Source organism: Notechis scutatus, chromosome 2 (assembly GCF_049901735.1).
Source record: "Notechis scutatus isolate UNSWTSFEM ecotype Mainland chromosome 2, rNotScu1.2, whole genome shotgun sequence".
Classification (NCBI taxonomy): Eukaryota; Metazoa; Chordata; class Lepidosauria; order Squamata; family Elapidae; genus Notechis; species Notechis scutatus.
In genome coordinates, this window is record NC_142010.1 from 123,690,740 (window position 1) to 123,708,976 (window position 18,237).

At 42.2% G+C, this 18,237-nt stretch overlaps 1 protein-coding gene across 1 annotated transcript in view; it reads left to right on the forward strand.

Annotated features, from left to right (window-relative positions):
- Nucleotides 1–18,237, forward strand: part of FAM20A (FAM20A golgi associated secretory pathway pseudokinase) — a 56,087-nt gene that overhangs the window by 17,539 nt on the left and 20,311 nt on the right. The window contains exons 2-5 of the mRNA XM_026678807.2: nt 9,252–9,433; nt 12,885–12,935; nt 16,446–16,524; nt 17,926–18,018. Of these exons, the coding sequence (XP_026534592.2) occupies nt 9,252–9,433; nt 12,885–12,935; nt 16,446–16,524; nt 17,926–18,018 (405 nt within the window). The remainder of the gene's footprint in view (nt 1–9,251; nt 9,434–12,884; nt 12,936–16,445; nt 16,525–17,925; nt 18,019–18,237) is intronic.

An 18,237-nucleotide genomic window follows, 5' to 3' on the forward strand; every position in this document is an offset into this window, starting at 1 on the left:
CTGAAGATCATTTCTGCAGTTGGCCTAAAAGGAACTCAGCAATTTTATTTCAGGCCATTGTAAATTTTGACAGCAGAAGTAAAATGGAGAAAACTCAATCATAATAGCACTAGAAGTCTTTGGAGTTATGCTTTTTGATCTAAGCCATGATATTTTAACTATGATTTGTTGAGGAAGCCATCATTATTTCCTGTTTCATTCACAGGGCCCCGCCTAAAATGAGCATTCATAACCTGAAGTTGTTGGATTTAAACAACATGCAATGCTAAAACCCTGCTATGGTTTACAATAATGTATGAACTCAGCTGCCAATTCAGAGGTTGCACACAAATTTCATAAAGCAAGAACCAGGTGTTCAGAATATTCATTCATCATTCATTCATTCATTCATTCATTCATTCATTCATAGAATGTATATGGCCTCCCACTCACTTTCAGTGACTCTAGGCGACTTATTAAAAAAAAACCCAATACACAAAAACCCAAATACACAATACAAAAAACCCAATACACAATAACCCCCACCCCACCCCCTGGTAACCACAAGCAATCAAAAAGCCACTTGATAGGATCCAATCTGGGACGGTTACTGGAACCAGATTTTGTCTTTTGAGCTTTCGTGCTGGAGCCAGAGAGAAGTTCCCAGAAGATGGGCTCCAGCATGAGTCTAAAAGCTCAGAAGGCAAAACCTCTGGTCCCAGTGACTGACCCAGATTGGATCCTGCAACATTATCATGGGACATTGATATTTGCCTTCCTCCACTTGATAGGTTCCATCTCACTCTCGGTTCCCCAAGCCCCTTGAACCAGGTCTTCAGGGCCTTGGGAAAGACTATCAGAATGGGGACCAGTCTAATTTCCAGGGGGGTGATGTTCCAAAGGGAGGGAGCCACCACAGAGAAGGCCGTTCTTGTGGTCCTACCAAATGCACCTCCTTAGGACAGGGGACATGCAACATTCCCAGCCTCCCTGCTTTGGTAGGCCAGGTGGATTTAACCAGGAAGAGAGGAGATAACTTGGTCCCAAGCCATATAAGGATTGAAAGGTGACAACCAGCACACTGAAGCAAATCAGCAATCAATACAGCTCCCACTGGAGAGGTGACACATCACATGTCACAGAGATTTCATGCAGAGATTTCAAAGATATATTGGACCATCCAGCTTGATTCTAATGTTATTTATAAGTACAGCCGCTGTTGTGATTGATGCATATTTACTTCCACATAAACATCTATAAATTATTTGAAAGTAAGGCTTGCTTACAATGAAAATTTTGGTGCATGTTTACTAAGAAGTGAGTCTTCTGTTATCTTCCATAGAAGCTACATCTAGGAAAATAAGCATAGCTTCGCAGCCTGCATCGATTAGCAGCATTCAAATTAATTAAAATGGCTTGGGGGATATCTGATTATTGATTGATTGATTGATTGATTGATTTGATTTACAAGATAATAGGTATAAGTATATACATAGTTATGAATACATGAAATGGGTATATATAAGAAAAATAAAAGAAACAATAGGACAGGGACGGTAGGCACATTGGTGCACTTATGCACGCCCCCTACAGACCTCTTAGGAAAGGGGTGAGGTCAATAGTAGACAGTTTAAGGTTAAAGTTTTTGGGGTTTGGGGAAGAAACCACAGAGTCAGGTAGACTATTCCAGACATGGACCACTCTGTTGCTGAAGTCGTATTTCCTGCAATCAAGTTTGGTGCGATTAACCTTGAGTTTGTATCTATTGTGTGCTCTTGTGTTGTTATGGTTGAAGCTGAAGTATTCATTGACAGGTAAGTCATTGCAATGTATGATTTTATATACCATACTTAGATCAGACCGAAGACGGCATAATTCAAGGTTTTTTAGGTCTAGAATTTCAAGTCTTGTGGCATAGGGTATTCTACAACGAGTAGAGGAGTGGAGAACTCTTCTTGTGAAATATTTCTGGACTTTCTCAACTGTGCTAATATCAGATACGTAATGTGGGTTCCAGACTGATGAGCTGTATTTGAGTATTAGTCTAGCAAATGTTTTGTATGCTCTAGTTAGTAGTGTGATATTACCAGAGAAAAAACTACGTAAGATTAGGTTAACAACTCTTTTTGGCCATGTAGTTACAGTGGGCTCTAGCACTTAGATCATTAGAGATGAGTATTCCAAGGTCCTTTACAGAGCTTGGATCATCAACAAGGTCTTGACTATTCAGCTTGTATTTTATTTTCTGATTTTTTTGCCAGCATGTAAGACAGAGCATTTATTTATTGAGATTTGAAGTTGCCATTTGTTTGACCATTCTGATACATAGTCAAGATCTTTTTGAAGGGTAGCAGTATTGTCTGTGGTATTGAACAGCTTTACGTCATCAGCGAAGAGAACACAGTTGCTCTTGATATGATCACAGAGGTCATTTATGTAGGGTATGAAGAGAGTTGGTCCTAGAACACTGCCTTGGGGGACACCACTATTGACAGGTACAGAATTTGATAGGACACTCTCAATTTGGACCATTTGTTGTCTGTTTGAGAGGAATGCTTCTATCCAGTTATGCAGTTGTCCAGAGATACCATAAGATTATTAGTTTTAGGAGTAGTTTGTCATGTACCACTGAATCAAAGGCTTTACAGAAGGCTATGTAGATTGTATCTATTGTTTTGCCCTGATTGAGTTGTGTAGTCCATGTGTTTTTGCAGTGTAAGAGTTGCAGATTGCAGGATAGTTTTTTTTCTGAAACCAAATTGTTTATTAGAGAGTAGATTGTTTGTCTCTAAGTAGAAGATAATGGATTGGTTAATAATTGATTCCATGACTTTACAGGTGACGCAGCATAAAGAGATTGGTCTGTAATTTTCAACTAGGCTGGGGTATCCCTTTTTGAAGATGGGAATGACTGTGGCTTGTGACCATAGGTTAGGCAAGGAGCTGGTCCTGAAAGGTTTTTCAAAGATTATGCTTAGAGGTTCTGCTATGGCAGTGGATAGCTTTTTTAAGAAGTAGGCACATATTCTGTCCGGTCCAATAGATAGGGATGGTTTTAGATTGCGTAGTGCTTTTTCAACAATTATTTATTTTTATATTTATAAAAATTATTTATAAAAAATATTTATAAAAATTAATTATAAAAAATATTTATAAAAATTATTTGAGCATTGACTTCATATAGCAGCTCCAATACCATTTTGTTTTTCATTTGTAAGCACTATGGCTTCCTCCCCATCAGGATGTCTGACTTTGGCAACTTTAAGACTTATGAACTTCAACTCCCAGAATTCCTCAGCAAGCATGGGAATTCTGGGAGTTGAAGTCCACAAGTCTTAAAGTTGCCAAGGTTGGACACCCCTGCCCAGCACAATTTACCTAAGCTTAACAGAAGCAAACCAAGTCTAGATATGATGGGGCATCGCTTTCTTATAGAAAGATATTATCAGTTTTGTGAATAATATAGGTGGAAATGATGCTCTCTGGTTTCACCCCCCCTCCCTCCGTTAGATGGTGAAATGGGCAAACAGGGCTAAATCCATCAGTGTTGGTGTGGTACAGTCAAAAGTCAGAGTCTTCTGCCAAATGTTCTCAAATTATTTTTGCAGAATTATACATTGCCTTATGTAATGTTCCTCTATACATTTGGAGGATGAATCGGGTTTGATAATTCTAGGAACAAGAATTATCTCACCTGAAAATGAAGCATAGATATAACTCCTGGGCCAATTCATAAAAATCAAGTTGCATTAGATTAAATTGGATGACTCATAGGTGGCATTTCTGCTGTCAGTACACATTTGTTATTCTTCTGCATTTATCTTCTGAAACAGCTTCCCTCCTACATCCAAGCACATCTTCAGTCCACTTTATGCCTCTGAAAATAATAGTTGCCTGCTAAAGTTTCTACTACAACTATTGTGTTGTAGCCACAAGAGCCTTTTCAGCCTTAGTGGGTCATCATTCAATTGACTTATGCTCAATTTTATGACCTTTTTGCCACTGTGGCTAAATGAATCTTACATAAGCGCCCTAGAATAAGCAAATTATCTGGATTCTTATCAGTCATATTGATCAAATTCAGGTATGGGGCAGAGTTTATAAATTGTAACTTTCTCATAAGATTCAGAAAAGGGGTAAGTTGCTATAAGATGACTTAGTAGGAAGAGGAAAAGGAAAAAAATGTTTTCCAATGTAATTGTACAAATTAAAGTGGCAGAGAAATGATATAGTAAGTTTTTGCTCAATTGCTAAAACTCAGTCATTTATGCTCCTTAGTTTTCCAAAGATTCTTGTGCTTAATCAGAGTACTCATTCACCCAAAAATGCACACACACACACACAGAGAGAGAGAGAGAGAGAGAGAGAGAGAGAGCCTATAGTGATGTTTCTGGAGATTTGTAGGCAAACCCCCAAAAAGTCTTGTTCCTATACCTACCTACACTAAAGAGAATTTGCCATTTTCCCCACCCCCAGATTCTCCTTTCCTTCCCTGTCCCTCCCCCACAACAATCATTATCCCATCAGAACTTCCTTACTAGTTTGGAGAATTAGTCCTTACATTCTTGGCTTGCTAGATTCAGAAGACAGCAAATGAAGTTGTCATTCAAAAAAAAAAAAAAAAAAAAAAAAGCCAGTATCCTTTTTATTAATGACAGCAATAGGGACTGGGGTTGCCATTGCTTAGCAACATGGTTGGAAAGCATGATGTCACATGTCCATATCACTCAGCTATGGCACTTCTGGCACTTCTGGCTGCTGTTGTTAAATAAATCCTACGTGGTCCCCACAAGCAAAGCAAATGGGGAAGCCGGTGGAAGTTTTCCATTGTTTCTGCTGAGAAGAGTATGATGGAGTGGGTCATATTTCCCACTGTTTTTATTATTTTGGAGAAGAAGGGAAGTGTTTTGCTGACCTCACACATTTTGCATGCTTCACGCCTTTCCTCAGCCCAAATTGCCATTGTTTTTCGCAGTAGTGGCTCAAGGTGGATTCTAATCCATGCACTTTCTCCAAAACTATTCATCTGGCTACAGTGTACGGGAGACATACTGGTTGAAGCAAGAGACGGGTCCCCCACGCATCCCCTTTTCCACATCTATCATCTGGGTTTCTTCTGAATGTGAGCTTACCTCTCCTTTGAAAAGAGCAATAAATTGATGTCCAAGAATAGCCCCACTGACAGCCATGGATGCAGGATGGCACACATGGGAATTCTGCACCTCCAGCCTCTTGGGGTCAGAGAAGTTGAGAGTTGTTTGCTGCTCCAAGCATCTGTATACAATTCTCCATCCCCGTCCTCCTCTCACTACTTGTTCAAGAATGATTGGCAAGTAATACTTGGTGGGAGGACAAACAGAAGCCAGAGGAATCCACAAGTGGTGGGATTCGAAAAAATGTATTACTGGTTCTGTGGGCGTGGCATGGCTTGGTGGGCATGGTAAGGGGAAGGATACTGCAAAATCCCCATTCCCTCCCCACCCCACTAACCTGTTTTCCAGCTCTGTTCTCCTGGGCAGGGCAACAAAAGAAGACCCAGCCGATCAGCTGGGACTCGGGAGGCAGAGAATAGACGGGAGCGGGGCCAGTCAGAGGTGGTATTTGCCAGTTCTCCGAACTACCCAAAATTTTCACTGCTGATTCTCCAGAACTGGTCAGAACCACCTCTGGAATCCACCAACTTTCCTTTATTTGTCCCAGATTAAAACTATAACATCACTTAGTGGCTCTAATAGGACAGTTTGGATACCACAATAGCAAACTATGCTCAGGGACAGAAAAAATAGAAAAATCAGAAAAAGGGAGTTTTTGGAGAAGGTCCAGTTATGTGGGCTGTCCTAAGTACTTGTAGCTCTTCCAGGAGCCCTCTGTTAATTTCCTTTATGTGTTTGCATGACAGAGCACACCAGGGAAGGTTACACCCAAAGCTATTTGGAGCTAAAATTAATTCTCTTTAACCCCAGCACAAAGGGCTGATGGCTGTATCTAGGCTGCGAGAATTCTGGGTGACCACTAGATGGCACCACAGAGTTAGAGTTTTCTACTGTGGACCAACTAAACTTTTAATGCAAATATGGCCTTCATTATTGTCACTGACACTGATGACACATGCAATTACAGGATTTATATCTCTCCAAGAGATTGTCAGATTATTATGGTTTGGAAAAAGCTTGGTGCCCTGTTATTTTTTTAGACATCTTGGAAACCACAAATGTCCTGAGCCGTAGGCCATTCTCCACTTCCGATCTTGGAGTACTTAGTGTAGGCAACCATTTCAGATTTTTTTCCCCAAAGGTAATTGTACCCAGTATTTGTTTGTCTAGTAACTGCTGGCTCCACTTAGCCTGTTCATTTCATGACCTAGACATGGATTCAAGTAAAGATACAGAATGCACATCTACTTACAAGAATCTGATTGGAAAGGAATGAGTAACCATGCGGAAAGGGACATTTCTCTTGAACTGGCTTACCTGAACTATAAAACGGATTTGCAGTGCGGGTTTCCAGCTTCTGAGAAGAGCCTGGTCTGCCAACTCTTATCATCCATTTCTGAAATGTCCAACGAACTGAAAGAAAAAGAAAAGAGCCATTTTGTGTTAATGGACTCCAGTCTAATGCAAGAAGATTCTGATAGAAACGAGCCCTAGGCAAGATGCAACCCTTAGACAGACGGTATATTATTGTATATTGTTGAGTTTGTTTGGCAAGTTTTTAACCCTATGTTAATCTCTCAGAGTCATTTGGTGAGATGGACAACCATCCATATTGAATGCATGAATGAACCCATGAATGTTTACTAATGCAGAACTCTGATTTGTTGGAGGCTTGATGCAAATCAGTAGCCAGGAGTGAAGCCAAAACAAAACATGAGGAGAGTCTCCAATTCTCTGTCTTGTAGATGCTCCGTGTTTCTATACCCACAGTTGCCTTTTTCTTTCTGACACCTTCTTTTTCTCTGTTGTACTGTCAGACTGGCCCTAGCTACTCTCTAGGAAAGAGCGATCCTTGACTCCATAGGTGTTAGAGAAAAGGAACTTTTACTAGAGATGCTGAGGGCAGCGTGGATGAGGCAAGCTCTGAGGAAAAACCACACGAAAATTGTATATTGAAAACAATCCTCAATGTCCAAAACCCTCCCCCCTGGGAGAGCAGTCCAATCACGTCTCATTCCAATGTTTTGGGAACTCGGTGCCTTAGGCGCCGGTGCAAATTCCTTTTCCAGGACTGGCGTCCTTGAAGCTCAGCAGATGGCTCGGTTTGGCACCACTAGTTCCAGTTAGTGTCCATACTCCTCAATTTCCCATAGCATTCTTTCACACCTCCAGCACACTTCCCCCTTCCATATGCCCCCCTTCTCAACCCCACCCCAACCCCAGTTATGGCAGTTGCTAGCGAGCTTCAAAGAAAGCAAAGATGAGCAGCTGACATGTTTTTCTTCTCCGTCAGTTTTTTTTGAAATTAGGACCATGAGCTGCATGAGGGTCAGAGGTGGTATTCAGCCAGTTCTGACCAGTTCTGGAGAACCGGTAGTGGAAATTTTGAGTAGTTCGGAGAATTGGCAAATACCACCTCTGACTGGGCCCACCCTCATCTATTCTCTGCCTCCCGAGTCCCAGCTGATCAGCTGGGACTCTTCTTTTGTTGCCCTGCACAGGAGAACGGAGCTGGAAAGCAGGTTAGTGGGGTGGGGAGGGAATGGGGATTTTGCAGTATCCTTCTCCTGCCATGCCCACCAAGCCACGCCCACAGAACCGGTAGTAAAAAAAAAAACGAATCCCACCACTGCCCTACACTCCATTTTTTGCCTTCTTGGGCCCCAGGGAAGCCTTCTAGGAGCAAAAATGCCTCCCAGGAGGCTTCCCTGAGGCCCAGGAGGCCCAAAAATGCTGGGGGGGAATGCTGCAAAAAAAAAAGAATGAATGAAAAGCCATGCCTACCCAGTCACATGACCATGCCCACCTGGCCACACCCCCAGAACCAGTTGTTAAAAAATTTGAATCCCCCCTCGGTTGTAAATTGAGGACTATTTGTAGGTAATGTAAAACTGTGCCATCCAGACCAGATCATGCCTTCTTCCAATTCAGTTGCAAGCGTGGTGGAAAGCAGAAACAGCAATTGTCAGTAAACTGATTTTAAGAAATCTAACTGGCATTGTCTGCTGTGGCTTAACAGGAACAGATGTGCTGCAAGCAACTGGGAGAAGGAAGTGAGGGACGGAGAGAGATAGTAGCCAGACCCATTGTTCACTTGGGCCAACAATGATTTGTTGCAAAGATGGCAATGTCCAGCCTATTGATTGTCTAGGTTGAAGCTTAGATCTCTTTGGACAAATTATCTACACCAGGGGTGTCAACCCCGCGTTGTCACATCGTTGTCATGTGACATATTGCCGTTTTTCCCCCTTCACTAAACCACGGGTGGGGGTGGCCAGTGCATGATGCATCTGGCCTACGGACCGCAAGTTTGACACCCCTGATCTACAGGTAATGCTCAATTTACAGCCATTCATTTCGTAACCAAAGTTACAATGGCACTGAAAAAAGTGACTGGTGACTATTGTTCACCCTTACAACTGTTGTAGCATCTCCATGGATGTGTGATCAAAATTTGGACACTTGGCAACTGGCAGGTATTCATAACAGTTGCATTGACCTGGGATCACCTCATAATCTTTTGCGACCTTCTCACAAGCAAAGTCAATGGGAGGAAGCCAGATTCACTTAACAAGCGTGTTACTAACTTAACAACTGAGAGTTATTCGCTTAACAACTGTGGCAAATTATTATTAATGAATCTCTAATTTGATCATGGTAAATATACGAATGGGTCCTTTCCCGTTTGTCCCACAAAAAGGCATGCCATCCTCTGTGGAGATCATGTCCCTCTAATACCAATATCCTCTTATTATTTAAATTTATCCAATCTTTAATCCAGAGCAGTGCTGCTGCCTGATGGTATAGTTCCCATTTTGGGAGTCCTAGCCACCTCTACTTCTATTATCTTGTAGCATTTTTATATTAATACGTGCTTTCTTTCCTAACCAAATAAATTTAAGCACCATTCTGTTCAAGTCTTCAAAGAATTTTCAGTCCAGTTTTATGGAAATTGTCTGAAAGATGTATAAATTTTTTGGGTAATATGTTCATTTTTATTGTGGCAATTCTGCCCATCAATGATATTTGCAACTTCTTCCAGCTCTCTAAAACTTTCTTACATTGTGACATCAATTTCTTATAATTATAAACACAAGTTCTCTGCTTCATGTATTTCAGAAGACACCAGGTTTATAGAGAAGAACGCAACCTAACCATGGGTTCAGTGGTTCAACTCAGACACGAGGCAAGCTGGCTTCAGTTCCACCTGGGGATCAATCGCCATGCCTTGTATCCACGGGCTAGCCCTATGGTTGATCAACTCCTTAGGGACACACACAGGTTTAGTACTATCAGTGCTGGTAAGTAATGCTTTGAATCCTTCTTAAAAGAGGGCTGAAAGAAAAGAAATAGCAGAAGAACAGAGTGGGAAGGGACCTTGGAGGTCTTCTAGTCCAACCCCCTTGTCAGAGTGTGCACAGCTTTACAATAATAGCAAACAGAGGTTTGTAATAACTAGTGCTTTTATCTACAAAAGAATATATACTATACATACACGTATTACAAGCAGAGGTCAAACAAGCAGCAATTATAGCAGTGAAGAAGAGAGAGAGAGAGATATGCCTAATAAGGGCCTCCTCTTATTATACAGGTTCTTAAAGGGACAATAGCCAAAAACCTTGTTGACTCATTCCCATCATTGCCTCCCGGCAGCAGCTGGTCAGCTCTTAAATCACTACCCTGACACCCCTACTCAAGAAAGGAGGCCCTTTGTACCATTCCAGTCAAATGGCTGTCCAGTCTCTTCTTAAAAGCATCTAGTGATGGAGCATCACAACTTCGTAAGGCAAAGCCGTTCCACGGCTTCATGGTTTTCACAGTTAGGAAAATGTCTAAATTTCACGGTTCGGAAATTTGTCAGGAAATGTTAGGCTACCAGATCAGGGATGCAAAATCAATCCAGGTGACCTCTAGGTTGCATGAAGAGTCAGAACCTCTAGAAGTCAGCCACATACATTTCATATTCTTGAGCTTCACGCCCAGATCACATATAGGGCTGCAAATCAATTATGAATAGTTAGTTTCTTGGGACACCCACTTGGTGCATGGGGGTCAGAAGACTTCGGGTGTTTTAATTTACCGGTAAACGTGGTTAAATAATCTTCATTGTTGTCCTGATCCCATCTGCAGGGCGGGGCCAGGGATGCAAGGGATGGCACATCTGTCATGACACAATCACACAAGTGGTTTCATGATATCACTGACATGGGTTTACGAATTGAAAATTATTTGTATGATGACATCATCGGGTACATGCAATCGTTGTGGCTTCTCCCAAATATCTTTGTCCCTCCCTGCCCTTTGGAGACTGACACCCGAGACAACATTCAAGCAAAGGGCCTTCAGTCTGAAGAAAAGCAGTGTACTCCAATCTGCAGGTAGTCCTTGACTTGCAACAGCTCATTTAGTGACCATATGAAATTACAACAGCAGCACGAAAAAGAGTGGCTTATGACCACTTTTCACACTTATGACCATTGCCGCATCCTCATGGTCACACGATTTACATTTGGTTGCTTGACAAATGATTCATATTTATGACGGTTGCAGTGTCCTGGGGTTACTTGACCATCTTTTTTTGCGACTTTCTGACAAGCAAAATCAATGGAGAAACCAGGTTTGCTTAACAACCGTGTTAGTAACTTAACCCTTAACAAGCGTGGCAACAAAAGTTGTAAAATGGGGCAAAACTCACTTCATGAATTTCTCACATAGCAACATAAATTTTGGGCTCGGTTGTGGTCATAAGTGGAGGACTACCTTGATTTGAAGAAGGCTGACTTAATTCTCACAGCGGCAACTTCTGCTCTTGTGAAGGAGCATACACTTCAGTAGTGAGGTTCCTCTGATTTTTATTTCTTTTCAAAAAAGCATCAAGTAGCATTAAACAAAAGGGAACACACAGCCAGAAGGGAACTCTGTAAGGGAATCTGTTCAAAAGGAAATTGAGAGTGCACTGCAATCAGAAAAAGAGAAGAAAGAGAATTTCTTGGAAGGGAAAATTCTGGTTGGGAAACCAGACTGGTTTCTATACTCTTCCATGGTGACACAGGGAGTTCCCCGACTTACAGCTATACATTCAGCAACTGTTCAAAGTTACAGTGGCACTGAAAAAAAGTGACTTTCAACCAGTCAGATAACAGATAATCAGAGTTGGAAGGGACCTTGTAGGTCATCTAGTCCAACCCCCCCCCCCCCGCCCAAGCAGGAGACCGTACACCATTTCTGACAAATGGCAGTCCAATCTCTTCTTGAAAGTCTCAAGTGATGGCGCTCCCACAACTTCCAAGGGCAACTTCTGTTCCATGGGTTGATTGTTCTCACTGTCAGAAAGTTTCTCCTTATTTCCAGGTTAAATCTCCCCTTGTTCAGTTTCCATCCATTATTCCTTGTCTGGCCTACAGGCGCTTTAGAAAATAGCTTCACCCCTTCCTCTCTGTGGCAGCCCTCAAATATTGGAAGACCGCTATCATGTCTCCCCTGGTCCTTCTCTTCATTAGACTAGCCAAGCCCAGTTCCTGTAACCATTCTTCATATGCTTTAGCCTCCAGTCCCCTAATCATCCTGGTTGCTCTTCTCTGTACTTTTTCTAGAGTCTCAACATCTTTTTTGTAATGTGGTGAACAAAACTGGATGCAATACTCTAGGTGTGGTCTTACTAAGGCTTTATAGAGTGGTATTAGTATTTCCCTTGATATTGATTGTATCCCTCTGTTAATACAATTTAGGATTGCATTAGCTTTTTTGGCTGCTGCTACACACTGCTGGCTCATATTTAGTTGGTTGTCCACTAAGTCCTCACACTTTATAACCACTGCAGAATCTTCACAGTCACGTGATCAAAAGTCAGGTGCTTGGCAGCTGACACAGATTTGCAATGGAAGCAGCATCCCAGAGTTATGTAATCGCCCCTTGTAACCTGCCCAGCCGATTTCCGACAATCAAAGAACCTGGGAGAAAGCAGATTTATTTAATGACCACATGGACAGCTGCAGTGATTCACTTTTAACAACCATGGCAAAAAGGTTGTAAAATGTGGCACAACTCAATTTGACAACTGGCTTGTTTTGCAACAGGAATTCTGGCCCCATTTATAGTCATAAGTCGAGGACTACCTTGTATGTGTGTGGGGCTGTGGTAGAAATTATTGGATATCATAGAACCCTCCTTGCTGGTTTTTACTTGCAGTGAATCCAGAGTGTATCCCACAGGCAATGTCTTTGGGGAATTTGGGAGAAGCCACAATGATGTTGTGCTCCTGATGACATCATCATACAAATAATTTGTAATTCAAAAACTCACTCAATCACTTTCATTCATTCATTCATATATATTCTGCCTTTATTACTTTCACAAATAACTCGAGGAAGCAAATATACCCAACACCTCCTAAATATCCAATATTCCTGTTATTTTCCCCACAGCAACCATCTTGTTGAGATGAGTTGGGCTGCAAGGGCAAAGTCAGCCAGCCGGCTTTCATGCCAAAAACGGGGCTAGAACTCCCAGCTTCCCGCTCTCTAGCCTGGTGCCTTAACTGCTAGACCAAACTAGTTCTCATAAACTCATATTAGCGACGCCACGATTTCATTTTTGCCGCCTGGTCCTATTATTCTCCTTTGGTCCCTTTCGCGGATTCTCCCTTCCCGCGTGGCACGGAGGTTCGCCATCCTCCCGTTAGCGGGGCATCCCCCTGCTTTCTATACCTTCTACCTTCCTTCCTTGCCAGAAAACTTTTCTTTTTTGTTCCAGATTACAGCCAGGATGAGAAAGCCTTGCTCGGGGCCTGTGACTGCTCCCAAAGTAGGTGAAGTGCTATTCTATCTGCTACGGCTTTTTGACCAATGTGTCACCGGAGTCCTTTTTGGCGGGCGGGGATGATGGGGTTCTATTAACGAGATGTATGAGCCAAGTCCTCAGTGCTACCTTTGGGCTTTATTTAGGGCTCTGCCTCACCCAGCCCTAAATGCTTCAAGGCAACTCTAAGCACTGTGGTGTAATTTCCCTTTGGAGCTGCACGGCTATTAAAAGGCTTGCTGTGCGTTTGTTCAACCTACGGTATCAGTATCTCTTCCTGACCTTGAACTAGATCCAAAGGGGCGCTGGGATTTGAGAGAAATCTGCTGGGAGGAAGGGAGGGAGGAAGGAAGGACATTCCTTCATCCTTGATCCCCTCCTCAAGGAGATGCAAGCCTCCTCATCCTGCTCTCAGACTTCTCTCGCCTCCGTAGCAGTCTGTCAAGAAGTACAAAGGTGACAGGCAGAAAGAGAGAGAGAGAGATTAAGGAAATGGCTTTCGTCTCTTCCAGTGTCCCGGCACAAATGTTGCTCCTGCTACATTGAATGAGCCCATTTTTGAACCCTGCATTTTCCAGCGGGATCGATGAGACGGTGAATCCTGGATCCCTTTAAACACCTTGTACAGGCAGTCCTGGTCTTACAACGATTCATTCAGTGACCGTTCAAAGTTACAACGGCACCGGAAAAAAGGGACTCGTGACCATTTTTCACACTTACGACCATTGCAGGACCATTGCAGGTCATGTGATCACAATTTGGACACACACACACACCCCAGCAATTGACTCGTATTTATGACCGTTGCAATGTCCCGGGGTCAAGTGATCACTTTTGGCGACCTTCTGACCAGCAAAGTCAATGGGGAAGCCAGATCCACTTAACAAATGAGTTATTAACTGGTCAGTGGCATGATTCACTTAACAGCGGTGACAAGAAAGGTCGTAAAATGGGGTAAAACTCAATAAATGTCTTGCTTAGCAACAGCAAGTTTTGGACTCTGTTGTGGTCCTAAGTTGAGGACTACCTGTGCATGGGTAGAAATCAATCATTCCTATTGGACTAAAAACACCCCACAGCTGCTTTTTAGGGGTTTAAAATGCTTGATTTTATATCAAAATGGAATGGAATGGAATGGAATGGAATGGAATGGAATAGAATAGAATAGAATAGAATAGAATAGAATAGAATAGAATAGAATAGAATAGAATAGAATAGAATAGAATAGAATTCTTTATTGGCCAAGTGTGATTGGACACACAAGGACTTGGTGCAAATGCTCTCTGTGTACATAGAAGAAAAGATACATTTGTCAAGAGTCATAACGTACAACACTTAATGATAGTCATAGGGTACAATAAGCAATCAAATCATAGTAGGAAACAGTCAATATAAATCGTAAGGATACAAGCGACAAAGTTACAGTCCTACAGTCACAAGTGGGAGGGGATGGCTGATAAGGAGTGATGAGAAGATTAATAATAATAGTAGTGCACACTTTGTAAATAGTTGGACAGTGTTGAGGGAATTATTTGTTTAGCAGAGTGATGGCTTTCAGGGAAAAAATGTCCTTGTGTCTAGTTGTTCTGGTGTGCAGTGCTCTATAGTGTCATTTTGAGGGAAGGAGTTGAAACAGTTTAAACCTCTTCCAAAATGAGTTAAATCGGTAAAAATCAGTCAAAACGAAAGTAAAGGTTCTCTCAGATCAAGGTCAACCCCTGGGGACTGCAGGAATCCCCCTTGGCAATAATGTGTAAGTGATACTCTTGGCCTCCTTTGTTTTTGACCAGCCAGCAGCTTTGGGACTTCCTTAGGTCTCCTACTGATTTCCAGACAAGCTCTGACTCTGCTTAACTTTTGCTTTTGCTTTTTTGCTTTTTTTGAGATCAGCCAGCGTTAAAAAAAGAAGGATTTGCAAAATAAAATATACCACACACATGCACACCCCCACCCTGCTAGTTTCATTCTCTTCCCATTCTTCTTCGGGGCAGCTTTGATAGATGGGCTCTCCAGACTAGGATCACCAGTTAAAATAGGAAATATGGAGGTCTGGCCAAGTAGCGTTATTGGGGTCTTGTTCTTCCTCCAAGAGGTCTAGGAGGATACCTGTATGAGGCAGATTTGACAAATCGCCCTATGTCCAGGGTCAAACTTAGAGTTTGTGAAGATGGATTTGGGCTTGGCTCCCTTGGCCTCAATCCAACCTTCTACCCTACCAGTGCTCACAGCTGCACAAATCTCTCAGTTTTACTGTAGATCAGGGATGTCAAACCCGATTTCATTGAGGGCCGCATTGTTTGACCTTGAGGGAGCAGGGGGTATGGCCAGCTCGACATCATCCATGTTGGGGGCACCCGTGGTGGCCAAGTGATAAGGCAGGATTTTCTAGCCCTCTGCCATGAAAACGGAGCCCAGGGGCCAATGGTGGGATTCCATTTTTTTACTACTGTTTCTGGTGCCGTGGCTTGGTGGGCTTGGTGGCAGAGGAAGGATACTGTAAAATCTCCAGTCAGAGGTGGTATTTGCCGGTTCTCCAAACTACTCAAAATTTCCGCTACTGGTTCTACAGAACTGGTCAGAACCTGCTGAACACCACCTCTACCGGGGGTGTGTGTTTTTGGCTGCGATGGTCTTCTGCAACCCTCTGCCAGTGAAAACAGAGCTCATGGGGGCCACAGGACAGTTCTAAGCACCCTGTGGGCTGGATTCGTGGGTCTTGAGTTTGACACCTTGCTGTAGAGATCAAACAGAATGGAAGAAGAATTATTTATCTCCTTCCCTTCATTTTCCAGAGCTATACAGATAGTCTTCGCGTTACAACCGGTTGCTCAGTGACCATTCAAAGTTACAACGGCACTCAAAAAAGTGGCTTGTGACCATTTTTCATCCTTACAACCATTGTAGCATCCCCATGGTCATGCGATCAAAATTTGGATGCTTAGCAACTGGCGTGTATTTATGAGGGTTGCCATGGTTGTGTGTGATCTTCTTTTGTGACCTTCTAACGAGCAAGGTCAATGGGGAAACCGGATTCACTTCACAACTGTGTTGCTAACTTAACAACTGCAGTGATTCCCTTGACAGCCGGGGCAATAAAGGTTGTAATATGGGGCAAAACCTAGCAACTATCTCACTCAGCAACAGTAATTTTGAGCTATTAGCGGCCATAGGTAAAGGGCTACCTGTAAACAAAGCAATCAAAATATAACTCAGTACAGATCAGTAAATAAAAATGAAGAAATATTATATTGGAAATTTTCAGGGATTTTTCAGAGTTGTAGGTTGCATATACTGTGAGACATGTGCTCCTTAATAAGTTAGACCTTCACTATTTTAAGTTTATTGTAGCATATGTAAATGGCTTCCAACATATAAGGGCAAACTAGATATTGATCTTCATATACCACACCCCTCAAGGCGTTAGAAGCTCATTCCAATTCTTTCTTAAGACAGTTATTATGTTTCCTGTGGGTTTTGACATTTGAACAAGGAGCTGAATTTCTCTTCATTTCTTAGTTGTAAAGCCCAGCGGGGTGCACCTGAAACTTGTCTTGCGGTTCCAAGACTTCGGGAAAGCCATGTTCAAACCAATGAGGTAAGCTTACTTCACTTAAAAATGGACAGAATCCTTTTCACTAAAGTATTTTTTAGCAAAGCTGTAGATGTTGTGCAGAGAAGGAGGAGAAGGAGCAGGGGTTCGAATTGTGGTTTGTTGGTTTGTTTGTTTTTGGTGATGGTAGGTAGTGTGATGATTTTTTTTTAAAAAAAATACCCAAGGTCTATTTTAGGACTTACACTATGGTGTACTTTTTATGTTTTCCCACCTCGACATGTCCATAAACTGTGCTGCTGAATTTCAGCAATTCTGTAGAAAGAACAAAGCTCACAAGAGGGATTTGGAAGCTGCATCCTGTACAACCAAGTTTCGTTCCTCCCAACCTCAGTGAAAGGCTAATGTCGTGCCCCAAAGATGCTTTCGTTCAAAAGACAACTGGATTTTTGCTTGAAGCCAATTGGCTTTTCATCCAAGAAGCTTCTTCAGTTCTGTCTAAATGGTAAAGAATGAAAGGATTTATATTCCTTGCAGGAAGGATAGAATGGAAAATGGCTGACTCCACCACTCAGTCAGAACTGAAGAAGCTTCTTGGATGAGAAACGAAATGTCTTCAAGCAAAACAAGAAAGTCCAGTTGCATTTTGAAAAAAAGCACCTTTGGGACAATCATGACCTGGTCAACTCTCCATAGACATTTAGCTAATGTATAAAGATTTTGAAGGGAATTCAGAATGAGTACAAAAGAAGACACCTAGAAACTGCTGGTTGACTAACTGCCAACTAGGTGTGACCACATACATCCTTTAAAAATTATGGAAAGAATGAAGATCAGATGTTAGATGAGGCAGTGCAGACCAGGGCAGTGTAGCAAAAGAGGGAGTTATTCTGACCGTTTTCTCTGTTTTCTTGGTCCCAGCTGGGATCTAGATTTCCCAACTGATCCCTTTGGACCTGAATAGCAACTTTCTTCCTCAACTAAGCAAACAGGCCAACCTGGGACAAAATAACATTAGGAGGACAACAGAGGAAAGTTCCCACAATGTAAGGGTGAACAACTCTGGCAACTTTACAACCTATGGACTTCGACTCCCAGAATTCCTAAACCAGCCATGCTGGCTCAGGAATTCTGGGAGTAGAAGTCCATAGGTCGTAAAATTGCCAGAGTTGTGCACTGCTGCCATAATTGGGCTCCAATTCCATAGCATGACTATTTAGTCTTCTCAGTTATTATTAAATATATTAGTGGTGTTGGTTAGTTTGAGCATGAGACTCCAAGTCTAGAAGAACACAAAGGAACCCAAAAGATCTGAAACACTGAAAAGCAGAAAGAGAAAGAAGGAAACCTTTCTTTCTAGCTACAAATGCTTTTCTAAGTGTCAGAAAGATATTTTGTTTTACGTACAATCTCCTTCCTGTTAATTAACTGGACTTTTTTTTTCAGACAGAAACGAGATGAGGAGACTCCAGAAGATTTTTTTTACTTTGTTGACTTTCAGAGACACAATGCAGAGATTGCTGCCTTCCACCTAGACAGGTAATTCCCAAGTGTTAATTACCTTCTGAATTATTTGTCTAGAAAGGAGCTTGACTGTAGCTTCAGAGGGGTGAAGCAAAAGGCACAGTAGACAAACTGTGTGAGCATTGAGGGTAGGTATCAGTCTTTACTCACAGGCCACAAATTTTAAAGCCATCAGCATCATTATGGAATGAATGTTCTGCTCTTCCCTTTCAGTCATTAGAAACTTCAAGGGTC